The sequence below is a fragment of the Triturus cristatus genome, chromosome 1_2 (genome assembly GCF_964204655.1).
Source record: "Triturus cristatus chromosome 1_2, aTriCri1.1, whole genome shotgun sequence".
Lineage (NCBI taxonomy): Eukaryota > Metazoa > Chordata > Amphibia > Caudata > Salamandridae > Triturus > Triturus cristatus.
In genome coordinates this window covers 783,638,623-783,652,115 of record NC_140580.1, presented here as the reverse complement: position 1 = coordinate 783,652,115, position 13,493 = coordinate 783,638,623, and the positions used below count along the sequence as shown (strand labels likewise).

The following is a 13,493-nucleotide window of genomic DNA, read 5'->3' as shown; positions in this document are numbered from 1 at the left end:
TGACTCGCAACTGGTCTTCTCGCTGGTAGACTCACCGGAGCTAACTGCACGGCGGTTTCATTTGTGTCTTAAAGACATTATGGCCTGGATGTCGGCGAGTTTCTTGAAAGTCAACACCGAGAAAACTGAAGTCATGGAATTTGAGGCTGGGCCTCCTATCTGGAACAATTGTTGGTGGCCACCGGAGGCAGGACTTTGCCCTCTCCCTGTGCTAAAGGTTAGAAATCTGGGTGTCATATTTGACACCAAGATGAACATGTCAGCCCAAGTTAATAGCATAACTTCAGCGTGCTTTCTCCTGCTCAAGTCTCTACGCAAGATCTTTCCTTTTATTCCGGCAGCTCTTCAGAAGACGGTCATGGCCGCTCTTTTCATGTCAAGGCTTGACTACTGTAATGCTATGCTTCTGGGCATGGACAAGTTTCAGCTCAGTAAACTTCAATCTCTTCAGAACGCCGCTGTCCGTGTCTTGTTGCAAATTCCGAGGGGCCATTCCATCTCCTCTGCTAGGCGATCGTTGCACTGGCTCCCGATCCAACAGAGAGTTGAGTTTAAGGCACTCTGCCTGGTCCATAAGGCATATTACAGGGGTGGCTCCATTTTCTGCCATAATCTGTTTAACCCCTATGTCCCCCGTCGTGATCTACGATCGGCCAATCTTGTGTGCATCACCAGACACAGACGCGCCAGATGGGGTGGTCGCACATTTTCCATCTGTGCTGCGCAATTATGTTACAGGCTTCCTGTCTCTCTTCGCCTGGAGCCGGATCTTCTTTCCTTTAGGGAAGCATTGAAGTCTAGGCTGTTTAATGTCCTCTAGGTCTTTCTGTCCGTTTTGCCTTCTTCTCCTTCTCACACGTCAGCGCCAAGACGCCGTTGGCATTAGAGCGCTATATAAGCCTTTTTATACTTATACTTCACGGGGAGCGTGACAGCGCTTCCCGACTTGGCTCTTCTGCGGGGCCTGGGGATGGGGTCCCGGGCCCCTTTGGTCACCTTCACGGGGGAGTGCGACGGCGCCGCCCCCGGCTTGATATCTTTTTGGGGGCAGTCCCCGGGACCTGACCCACCCCGGGGGCATCTCTGAGACCGGCGGCGGAGCCCCACGTGCTTAGTCGTCGGTCTTCTTAGGGGTCAAAGGTCGCCTACCTTCCGGTGGCATATCTTGGTCCCCAGGGGTCCAATCGGCTTCATTTTGGCCTCTTCTTGCTCCTTGTGGTGCTCCCCAGCCACTGGGAGCACTCTCCTTCACCCTCCTTGTCTCCAAGAGGTGCACTCTGCAGGGAGCAGTGTTCACTGGCTCCCTGCGCCAGCCTTTCGCCTACTCTCCTCTTGGGCCTCTCTTCTCCCTGCGCAGAGGCTTCTGCGCTCTGGTCCTGGACTCTTCTTTCGGTGCTGTTCAGGACCCTGGGGGCAGTCAGGGGGTTCCTCCTTCCAACTGCCCATTGCGCCAGGCTCCAGCAACTTCTACCTCAACAGACCACACCCCAGAGAGAGCCTCTCTTCCCGTGCAAGCACTTTTCAAAAGTTGAGTAGGGGGCTGGTAGGAAGTCTCTGTTTGTCCTATCAAACAGCGACACATCACTTCACTGCCCCTGCTCCCTCCTTCCTGCCCAGCCTCTGGGTTTGTTCAAAATGGCGTTATCCAGGGTCTCTGGCCACATGGTCTCTGAAAAAGCCCCTTCCCCCCCTCGCTGCCATTCCTCCTTGGTGCAGCCCGATGCCTGGCACCCAGTGATAGCTGCTGATAGATGAGCCTGTAGTCCCACCCATCATCTCTTCGTGGAGAGAAAGCCTTAGCTTATGAAAGAAAGGTTATCAATCCATCCTACTGAGGTCAGCCCTCAGCCAGGCCCTGGTTATGGCAGACTCAGAGAAATATAACATTTCTGGATGACCCAAAAGCATACAAATATGACTTTGGACTCTGCAGAATACTTCTTCTCACACCTGTTACAGTGGACTTTAGTGCGTGTCTGGACTCTGTAGGCCTTAGGAAAGTTAATCTAGCCCATGGGCTCCACATCCCCATAAGGGAATAATGAAGTGAAAAACACAGTAAAACACACTGACTTTCCCTGGCATGTTTCTTCCCACTGTATAAAGCCTATTCCATGTCATCACCCCATTCTGCATAAGTCCTGCCACACCATTCACTTTGTAGCTGCTCCTGGACTGCGCACACTAGGAATCTTCATTGCGCAGCCCTTACACGTGTGCACACGCATGTACATCTGTGTCTGCCTGTAACCAGCCTGGTGTCCCTTACTCCAGCTGCTGCGCAGTGGCCTGGTCAAGCCAGGGGGACACCAGTAAAATCCCCATGCAGTCTCTTTCATTATGAGTTTACTGGGGTTGAGTCCCAACTTATGAGGCTCCCCCACAGTAAAAGCTCAACAATTAGGCGCTCCAAAAGCGAAAAATCCGGGCGGCCCATAGTGTCAGAACCACCTTCTAACAAGGGGTGACAAGCCGCTCTACCCACTGCACCACACCCCTCCCTTACTACTAACAAATTCTTAAAGTAATTTAATGCAACAAGCATATTCAGGCAGATCCAAAAATGTCAATGAAAAGGTGCCATAAAAAACAGGACTAGGTATGCAGAGTCTGCTCAGCTCATGGTCTTTGAATTCAATCTACTGGGTCCTGGTTGAATGCAGAATTAAGTTCAAGTTTTTATGTAATGTTGTGTTATGCTATAAATTTGTAAATACAAGTGATACACTAAAGGGTGTCCTGACGCTAAAAGGCTGCAGTCTGAAAAACATACACTACTAGTGGGAAGAGCAAGATGTTAACATTTTTGGAAAAGCCAGGTTTTCAGCAATTTCCTAAAGCTCAGATGATTCAAGTTGTTTGTGTCCCATACAAAGGCCCTTGCTTAGAGGAAAGGACGGTCCATCAAAACGTGGTGGGTAGCAGCGGCGGTGCCGGCACAGGTAAACGCGGTGAGCAGTGGGGCGGGGGAGGGCGCAAAGCCGACGGAATATGTATTATTTATATATTTTATTATACCTATTCCGTCGTCTGTCGACTTCTCCCCCTTCCACCCCGCCTCACTGCGGTTACCTGTGCTGGCCGCCGCTGGTGAGTAGCCTGTCAGCGAAACTCGTGGTTCCGACCTCAATTTAGACCTGCTGGAAATGTCATGCGTCTGACAGTGAGGCCTACACTGGCTACACCAGCAAAACCCTTTAAGCAATGACCCATTGGACATTGGGCAGTTTGTCAATGCCCCTCAGACAATCCATCCTACTTAGCCTGGGTGCTTCATTGCACTATTTTCCTGTTACGGGCCTCTAGGACACGCATGCTGGTCTCAAATAGGAAACCAAAGAAATTACATATCACATGTTGGGAGAAAACTCCCAGCGTATCAGTAATTTTTTGTTTTGCAATTAAAAAAACTCCTGCTTTAGATGCTTGCTTTTGAGGAACAAAACAAATTGTGTTGAGCGAACTCATAAAACATGGAGCCCACTCAGCAAAGTTGCAGTGCGTTCAAAAAGCTGCCACCACAATGGTTCGGCTGAATCCACGTATATTGACACCTGCCTAACATCTCCAAGTACAGAGGTGATACATCCCTGCTGTCCTGGCAGACAGGCGGACACTCTAAATAAGGGCCAAAGTCTTGTGTGGCAAAGGTCTGTCATACTTTTGAAGTTTGACACCCTTTTACAGCCGATAAAGAAACCACAGTTCCAGCTACACATGCACCATCAGCCTAGTTGCACTAGGACACTTCAAATATGAAGACAAACCACCAACATGGTACATGTGCACCACCTCTAAAGTACCACTAGCCTTCCATTGAGGTCTCAACAAAACGTAGTCACAATCAGGAAGGGGTTGAAGGCAGCACTATGTAGGCAAGACTTTGGATTGTAGAAACACAACATAAAGACTCGAGCAACGTTTAACAGAACAATTTACAGGTCGTGTCTTCAACCTCATAGGTTATAAGGGCCCTGGCATCAGTGGGGACTGATGAAAGGGGCCCTCGGCTCCGTATGAGCTCCAGGGCCCAAAGAAAAGCTCGGCTTTTGTCAGATGAACTAGACTAGTATACAACGGAAAATACTCCTGTTGGTGTAGCCAAGAAACAAGTATCCGGGTACACTGCACACCGCTGCTCCTGATGTGCAACAACAATCTTGCTGTATTTCTTCTCTAGGGAGCATTCGGTGTTACTGGCTGCTTTTCAGTAAAATAGTTTAAAACTTAAAGCGCCCAAGGAGCTGGACAGAAAAAATCAAAAGCATTGAAATCATGTGCATCAAGGATAAGAAGGGACTGGCCTCCAGCAACATGTGAAAAAAGCTGAAACGGTGACCAAGAATGGAGATTGCTGCCTCATTCCTCTGGACGCAGCATCTCGTCCCTCTAGCACATGCAACAGTGTCTGCCTTTTCATGACACAATCCGTAAGGCATTGAAAACAGGGAACACTCGAACACAAACAGCTTTGAGATGAAACCAGCAAATAAGAGGTTTGAGGAATAAATTCTCAGAAATGTCCTTAAACAGCGAAAGAAAACTGAAAATAATGTAAAAACATGTTAAAATATGTGATTAACAATGAATGGCAGAAGATAATGCCAACAACAAATGGACAGAATGCTGAATGAATCAAACATTCACCCCCCAGTCAAGGGATCTGGGTTAAATCCATCGTTCTTTTGCTCACCACGCCACCCCAGTTTGGACCAGGAACAGAGTCAAGACTGATTTGCATGTGGCTGGGTGCAAACTGGGGTGGCGTGGTGAGCAAAAGAACGATGGATTAAACCCAGCTCTTTGTGACTGGGGGTGAAGGTTTGCAATGTTCAGCATTCCGTCCACCAATTGTTCCTGGTACTAAAATAATTTGGGCTCATCAACTGACCAAAAACCATATGTTCGTGGTTACTATGGTTAAAGATGTAAGATTAGGAAAATAACTGCTTGCGTTTGGGAGCACATTGTGAGCGAGGGTTTGAGAACAATATGCAGAATGAATTAAACCAATCAATTCAATATGAACATGTTCACCCTTCTTTCAATAACATTAGCATGATCTATAACATTGCCACAGTGGACACTGGGGAAGGCAGCCCACTGATTAAAAGGCTTGGTGCTTACACAGAGAAACTCTTTAGTCAATACTGATAGCCGAGCACAGTTCATAACTCTTAAGTTAAATCAACAAAACCAATACATCCTAGATCGAATGAGCCTTCGGACTGGAGGTAAATTGGCTTATTTGTGCTGAACCGTGTCTCTGCGTGCAAGAGGGCAAACAATACTACATCACGGGTCTCCGTCTTGCCGTCTCTTCGGGTGGAGCATCTTCAGGTTTAGAATGCAGAGCTCACAATACACTGGCCTGGAAGACGCCCTTGTCTGCTCTAGACTCATCTCTGACAGGAAGTCATCCTGATGCAAGGATTATCCCACCAAGCTGTGATGAGGAGGCAAATGTATGTATGTGGTATTTCTATAGCAGGAACCTAACCACAAGGCACTGAAGCTCTGTACAGGGCCAGAGGCAATCATACAGTCAACAAGTGACAGGAGGGATTCTGAATTCTGGAGCAGAGGGTATGTATGAATGTATGAGGCACAGACTTGAAAACAAGAATGATGAACTGACCCCTCGCTTTATAAAAATGGTACCTCTTACCCACTACGCACCATTAATTCACTGTAATTAATCGGAAATATAGCAGATGAAGCTGCAACATGAAGAAAGAGGGACCTAATACATGAAAAAAGGGTGCAATAGAACCGCATGTGAACATAAGTAAAGTCTTATTTATCTCCGTCACAAGATGTTTGAGGGAAAAAAAATAGGCAATACTGTTTGATGAGAAATTTAATGAACACGTAGCCAGCCATCAGCCATTGAGCCAAAACAGCATCCATGCGCAAGACAAAGCCTGTACGTATGGAGGTTGGAACCCTGATATCGGAAGAGCAAGTAAGGGTTGCTACTCGGAACGAGTAGACCGAAGTCTAAGGTACAGAGATGGTATCAGACTGAATAACTCCTGGAGCCCCTTGGAAATTGTCGAGGCGTACACTCCCATTTTATGACGTGCACGTCTGGTTACTCTTTGGCTACAATCTCAAATAAAAATTCAGACGGAACAACTCCTTTCAAATATCTGAAAGTTTTCACCCACTAGTGGTCTGGATGCATCGACGTGCCTTTATTATTTATTTAAAATGGAAATACGTGTTTCAAATGCAAGGGGTCTTTGACGCTATTAGAGAATGGTTATTGAGCTGAGACGTTTTCGTCCACCATTTGCAGATGAAGAGTCATTATCCAGGCAGTACATAAACATGTAGCAGCAATACAACGGATGCATTGGGCACGGACGTGGAGCTGCGTGTCCAGCCCAACTGTCTGACCAAACGCACAACACTGGAGACCATGTCGCGCTTAAAAGAACGGAACATAGACGGGCAACACAGCATGACATGCAACAATCACTGGAAATGCATGACGATGCTGCCAAATGTACACAGATAAAACGCTTATTCAAATATACAGGCTAAATGCACGTCTTTCATCAACGTAGGTCTATATGTTAATTTGAACACATCTCACTAGCTCCATCATGGAGGAATTCAACAGATTATATTTCGCAAATGATGCAAGGGTTTAGTAAAAGCACCGGGGCTGAAGCATCCAGCCTTTCAGCCGGAGCGGACACGCCCCACGAGTTCTCAACATCAACAAAACCCTCGGGGTTCTAGCAAGTTCTCTCTTCCTCAAAGTCAGGCGTGAAGGGGCGCCGCCTGTCAGTCCTCTCACATACACATGCACACATACACAATGCATGTTGACATACAGAGCTCGCGAGCCGTGTTACGATGACATGCGCCTGTTACCTTTTTCCCTTTCTTCTTCCTGTGGGCGTGCTTGGCATGTTTCTCCTTCGCCTCCTCGCTCATTTTACCGGGTGAACGTGAGTAGCCGGGTCACTTTCCGCCCGTGTGCCAACATCCAAATCCGTAGTGAATAGTCATAAGCCAAAAAAAAAAAAAAAACAAGTCCGCGCACCCAGGACGGGGCGCCGTTTACACCCAGAAAGAAATTGTTGCGCCTGCTCGCTCTTTTCCCCTGCCAGTCGGCGCTGCTATTGCTCCTTGTCTGACTGGGACGTGGCTGGTAATTTCATTTCTGTGCACTTTCCATTGTAACTTCTGCTCGCCTGTGGCGTGAGAGCGCGCTGCGCGCACCGCCGTCTCCCCTGCCTGTAAGTGGTGTTGATGAGGCGCTCCCAGAAGCGCGCCCAGCCTCAGCCTGCTGCTGACAGGTCTCAGGAGCTCCCACCGCGCCTGATTTGCTGCCTCGCGCAGACGGGGGAGCGTCGTCTAAGCCGCGTGCGTTGCCGCCCGTGCACAAAAGCACCGAATGTGCTGAGCGCACCGGGCCCTGCCAGAGGGAGCGGAGAGTGGGCACCGGATCACGTTACCCAGCCTTACACGGCTGCCTGGCTGCCACAAACAATACGAAGCGAAAGGCGCTCCTTAAGGGGGTGGCACGGCGGAGCCTCACGGCGCCCTGTAGGTGGTGACATCGATTAAGGAGTCTGCCAGTACCCACAAGCCCGTGGCCGCTCGTAGACAGGGCAGAAATATATGAATACCGAGTTGTGAGAAGTCTGCTTTACATATAAAAAAAACAAGGCCTCCAGACCCCCATGTCCCTGTTTGGGCAATGAAAGAGAAACAAAAATTGAAGTTCAGCGGGTCCCTGGTGCCCATGCACCTGCTGCACTATTGATAGTTAAACTATTGAATAGAAGGCGAAAAAGCTCCCTTGCCTTAGTATGCATGCTAGGCTCTGCAGGGTTAAATAACATGCCGCCCTCTGAGGTAACACGGCACACGCTAGCAGCCTGAAAACCTCCCTCCTCCGCCAGTGTCCACCCCTCCCGTTGTCTCTATTCCTGCCGCTCTTTCTGAGATATGTTGTAGCCAACTTTACCACCTCATGGAAGCTCTATGCCCAGAGAGGTCCCAGGGACCCCCCTAATGGATAAGCTAGAGGACCTGACTAGGAAAAGCAAAGACTCGGCTAGGACTCTGGGTGCATTTTCTGACCTTAATTGTGTCCCTGTGCTAGAGCGCAGCCCAGGGTGCACTGTGGGGTGGTTTACTGAGATCTTTATCAAGGAGAGGTCCCTGCTTCAAGGCTCTGCCCACTGCTACAGACAGCCTTTCTGTCCTCTTGCAGAGTTGCTAGCTGCAAGGCTGGACCTTTCTGGGCCTAGACTGGCAGGCTAACCTATCGCAACAACGAGTTAGCACAGACTTGGGGCCTGATTACGTGATCAGCGGTCTACTGGACCGCCAAGCCCGTGGTGGAGGTGCGGTCGGGGACTGCCGCACCAGTGGTCCGACCTTCATGGCACCGCCGCAACCGCCAGAGATCTGCGACCACTGGTGGTGGCGCGGCTGTGTGAGGACGCAATACACTTGGCAGGGCCACTGCAGCTGTGCCAAGCATATTACGAGTTGCCTCACTGCCAGTGGTCTCATGGCGGTCGGTGATAATGCCATGAAACTGCATGCGGTGAGGAAACTAAGGGGGCCCTACAAGGCACCCTGGTGCCTCAAGCCATGGGGATGCAGGCAGGGGGTCAGATGGTGTGTTCCCCTGTCTGCATTCATGCCCAGTTCCTGCACGGCATGGACTTAACAGTCCATGCCGTGCAGCAACTTGCTTTGGCATTTTTTTCAAAGTTGCCGCCGCGGGAACGCCTTAAGGACTGTCCACCAGACAACATGAAACCCTTAATCTGGCAGTCGAGTGTGGCAGGGCGGTGGCGAGCCACCCCGCTCCCACACCACCAAACTCATGATCAGGCCCTTAGTCATGTCCCAGCTGAAGAACCTACAGTCCGTCTGCCTTATCCATGACGAGCACTGTTTTCCTGATCTCCACAGCATTCAGGACCTGCGGCTCAACGTGCCAGGGGGTCTTCAGTGAAAGGACCGGCTCAACAGAAGCACATTTTCAAACAGCAACGCATAGTAGCCCCCCTGGACCCCTGGAACGGAACGCAGGTTGGAAGAGCCGGAGCAGAATCAGTGTCACAATAACACGAGCAGTGAATGGAAACTACTCCTATGACCAGGGAGGGCCGGCTGCTATGACTGGCCGTAGCGGCGCTGGGCATTTTCCCGACTGGAGCTGAGGAGTGGGGCTTTTCTTATTGGGGGCCGGTTTTGCAACTTCAGCCCCCTGTAAGAAAAGCGGAGCGGTGTGTTTTGCTAGCATGCCGCCCCCCTCCCCCCCTCCCCCCCCCCCCCCCCGCTGGTCGAGCAGCAAACTGCCAGGGCTAGGTGCTGTTCCCAGTCTGGCCCTGCCTGTGACCGTCAAGTAATATTGAGGGTCATCTACAATTTTGGAAGTCATCCGAAACACACATTTCCACTTCCCGACTAGGCCCCAGTGGCCTACATTATGCCCTGGGTGTATTGCGCTCAGGTTCCTCAGACGACTAAGGTTCGTGGATTTGAGTGCGCAGTCACGTGTTTATTAGGGTCCACATCAGTAGAAATGAGTACTGTATTCCCACTATTACAATTTTTGCATGTGTAAACATAAAAGCAAGGTATATGGAGCACGCTGGTTAAGTTTTGCTCAAGTTAGGAAATTTGATTTCCGCAAGTCACTTTATTCGCTAAAGAATCCAGCCATCGATCTGAAAGTAGTGCATCAGGAGAAAAAATGCCTTTCTTTCTTGCATTCCATAGTCCAAGTGGATGGGCTGGTGTTGGAGTTATTTACATAGTGTGTGATCCCATTTATGGCATTTGGTATATGATTTATTGGTCTCTGACACTTCACAAAACTGTCCATGAGGAGAAATAACACCCAGAAATGTGCCTTCAAGCAATCCGTCATTGTAAAGAGGAGGCACGTTTGCTGTCCTCCATAACTTTTTTCTGCCCACGAAGCAAGGCCCCAAGGGCATGACCCTTTAAAGCACCACTTCCCTTAGATGTTTAGTCTGTTCAGCACCCATCCTCCAGGGCTACATCAAAACGCAACGACGAGCTGCCACTTGGCTGCGTTGATGAATGCCCTCCATGGATTAAGTCAAACGTAGAAACGGAAAAGCTTCCTGTACTATTGGGTCAAACTGCACAGTAAACATACCCACTAAACAAGCCCAAAACATGCCACTGTCGCCAAGGTGCCCTCTGCAGCTCAACCACAACAATAAAAACCGGAAGAACCTCAGAGTATCAGATAAGACAAATATGCGCAGCTGCACTGGACCAAACCAAGGACACGTGCCCCAAGTACTCTGTCCCTCAGAGGGCAAGGAGGCTGCACCAAGAGGCTAGAACAGGACTACAGCTCTTTAAAAAAGTATTGGCATTTGGCAAAGCCGGTAGGTCTAGTCTTTGTGATCTGCTGGCATTGGCAATGCCTTCTGGCGATGTTCTACTGCATCCGCAGATTCTGTCAGCACTGTCAAAAATGAATAAAACTAAAAAAGATACAATAACGTGATTTCTGCTGGTGTCTCATCATTCCACTAGCGCGTGCATGCGTGATCATGTATGTGTGCAAATGTGTCAGAATGTATGCGTGTAAGTGAACTGACACAAGCGCAATGTCTTTAATTTTTTTTTATTTACCAATCAAAGATGGTGGATGACATCTGGATCAGTAAATAAAACAAGAAAGATTTTTTAGTGCAGAAGTGAAACTTTTTTTTTTTTAAAAAGGATGCAGGTGTCTAAGGGGGGGGGTAATGGGGGAGGAAATTGGCGGAGCAGGTGGGGGAAAGCATTGTACAGGGGAAAGAGAAAGAGGGCAGGGTAGAATCACATATGGAGAGAAAAACACAGTGTGGGGAGAGAACAAGGGACATGGAGAAATGGGGGAGAAGCCCAAGAGAGACAGATAAGCACAGAAAAACTGACCGCAACAAGAGGAGCGGGGAGAAGCACTCAAGGGCCAAAAGTGTATGAGGGCAAGAACAGAGTGCGCGATGGGACGCAGAAGAAATTCGCAAGAGAGGAACAGAGCGTGGGGGAGGGCATTTGGAGAGGCACACATGCAGCGAGGAGAGAGTTGAAAAACACGTGGGCTTTCATGGTGTGCGTAACCAAAAAGACAAAAAGAGTTCCCTAAAAGTGAGCAGTGGACAGACAGAAGCTAGTCAATCAGCCAGAGATGGTAAAGAGGCTGTGCTCCACAGGAGGAACAAACGCCAGATGGACAAGCTAGGACAATGAAAGTCATTGAACAAAAAGCATGTAAATGAGAGTGTTTATAAAGCCAGGAAATGGTAAGCAGTGGGTGGGCTGTATGCCCCTGTATGTTTTGGTAATCCAGCTATAGGTCTTTTGCAACCTGATAGTTTGCGTAGTCTGGTCCGTTCGAATTTAAACCGCAGCTGAGCATAACATTACGAGTTCAAGTACTGGCAATGCCAACTCAGTCCCTAATTCTTCGAACTTCAATACATTTAGTAGCCTTAAATTGGAAGAACTAATATGGCAACTAATGTATAAAATTAAATCTCAAAAAGGAGACAACAAGATATGATACATATAAACACAAGACCTGCAACATAAGGAATTGAAACAAACCACCTCCACGGCAAGAGCACCTGACACCAATGGAGAGCAACTAAGCAGAAGTGTGCAGCAATATGAGTAGGTGATTAATACAGAGGGGGGCATATTTACAAGGGAAGTGGCTGAATGAGGCGTTAGCCTTCCTGGCTTACGCCTCACTCCGCCACTTCAGAAACGCAGGGCAGCACAATATGTACAAGAATATGGTGCAGGCAGCTGTGCGTTTCCCACTGCGCTGGTGCTACACTTTGCAGCCTAGTGCCAACGCAGGCAACCTTGCACCATGGTGCAAGAGTGTCTGCGTGCAGGGGAAGATTGTTTATTTGCAGGAAGGAGGAAGGACCCCCTTCCTGCAAATAAACAATCTTTAAATGCCGTTTTGTAACTTCTATGTGTGCTGCTTAATGCAGCACGCATAGAAGTTAAACAGCATTTTTTTTAAATGATTGTTTATGTGGAGGAAGGGTGACCTTCCTATACATAAACAATTATTGGCCTTTTGCTGTTTTTATGTGTGCTGCACAACGCAGCACACAAGAAACGAGCCAAAACGAGGAGAAATGAAATATTTCTCCTCATTGCGCCAGGGTAAGACCAGATTTTCCTGGTCTTAATTCTGGCGCTGCCTCCTAATAGGGAGCAATGTCAGAGTCAATGGGTGTTGCGGTGGAACGCCCTCAGCAACACCCTTTGCCCTCCCCTTTAGCTTAGCGTGAAAGGGGGCCTTATTTACAAGACAGCGTTAAGTGGCCTAGCGCTGCCTTGTAAATAATGCGAAGCTCCTATGGCCACAGGAACGTCATGAAAAGTGACGTTCCTGTGGCAATAGGGGCTTGTACATATGCCCTACGGTTTGGGAAAGTTGCTACGGGTATTGAAATCTCGAAGTAGGAAGTGACGTTGCCTACTGGCAGAATGTGGACTTAGCATACCCGATGTTGGGGTATTTGAGATAGCAGAGCATACAACATGGTTATGCTAGCGCAAAAACATCAGCAAAGGTGACCTCTTCTTTCATTAGTACCACAAGGTCTGTTACCTCACCTTGACTGGTGAGAAATTAACCGTAAGAATGTACTAACTTAGTAAGTAGCAACTAGGTGATCTAACCTTCACTATTTTATGTGACAAAAACTGCAGTTCTCGTACGAAGCATATGATGGGCTGCAGGCAACCACAATGAATTTCCAACCTAATTGTGCTGACGCAAAACCTTAGCTACAACTAGCATGACACCCAGTGCTTAATTTTAGCCGGTGGTTTCCCGCGCTCAGCACCGGCACTTAATCATTAACATCGGCGCTTGTAGTGCGAACTCGATCCAAAGGTATTGGAGCAAGGAAACGTTCAGTTTTGGTAGGCACGGGAGCTCTGTTTTAGGCGGTGCTTACAAGAGAAATGGGCTGGTGCAAGCTGCCTCCTGACGAAAGCCCCAGCACTTTTTTTCTTCTTATAAATTAACCACTGGGAATAGAAAACTACCTTTAGACATATGGAGAGATCGGAGGAAAAACCTAAGGCCATGGTTACAAATGGGTCGGACAGGGAAGTGAATTTAGTGCACTCGGAAAATAATGCTGGGTAGGTATTTAATGTGTGTGATAAATACCTCCAGTTTAAATTCTTCCTCGTTAAAATGAGGAATAACATGCACAATTTGATTCGTTCTGTACAAAATTCCACATTTATAAGAATCCCCCTTGCATATTCCTCACTACATTTTAGTACGTTCGACCTGCCAGTCATTAGAGAACAACTCATAATGTCGATACCCCTGCGCAAGTCGAAGTTTGCTCTGGAATTGGAATTTAATGGCCCAGTTGGGATCAGGGTGTAAATCAGAAAAGAAGGGGCTACACTAGAAACGTGGTCAGTTCCAGCCAGCCAGC

At 48.4% G+C, this 13,493-nt stretch overlaps 1 protein-coding gene across 22 annotated transcripts in view; it reads right to left on the bottom strand.

Moving 5' to 3' along the window:
* The window catches only part of ANK3 (ankyrin 3), a 1,906,984-nt gene that overhangs the window by 1,407,985 nt on the left and 485,506 nt on the right, over nucleotides 1-13,493 (bottom strand). For 2 of the 22 annotated variants that reach the window (XM_085608815.1, XM_085608822.1), the window contains exon 1: nucleotides 6,886-7,437. The exons of 19 other annotated variants lie outside the window; for them this stretch is intronic. In XM_085608815.1, the coding sequence (XP_085464941.1) occupies nucleotides 6,886-6,948 (63 nt within the window). In that variant the 5' untranslated portion in view covers nucleotides 6,949-7,437. Of the gene's footprint in view, nucleotides 1-6,885; nucleotides 7,438-13,493 lie in introns of those variants that run through there. One more of the 22 variants, XM_085608810.1, reaches the window with a different exon arrangement.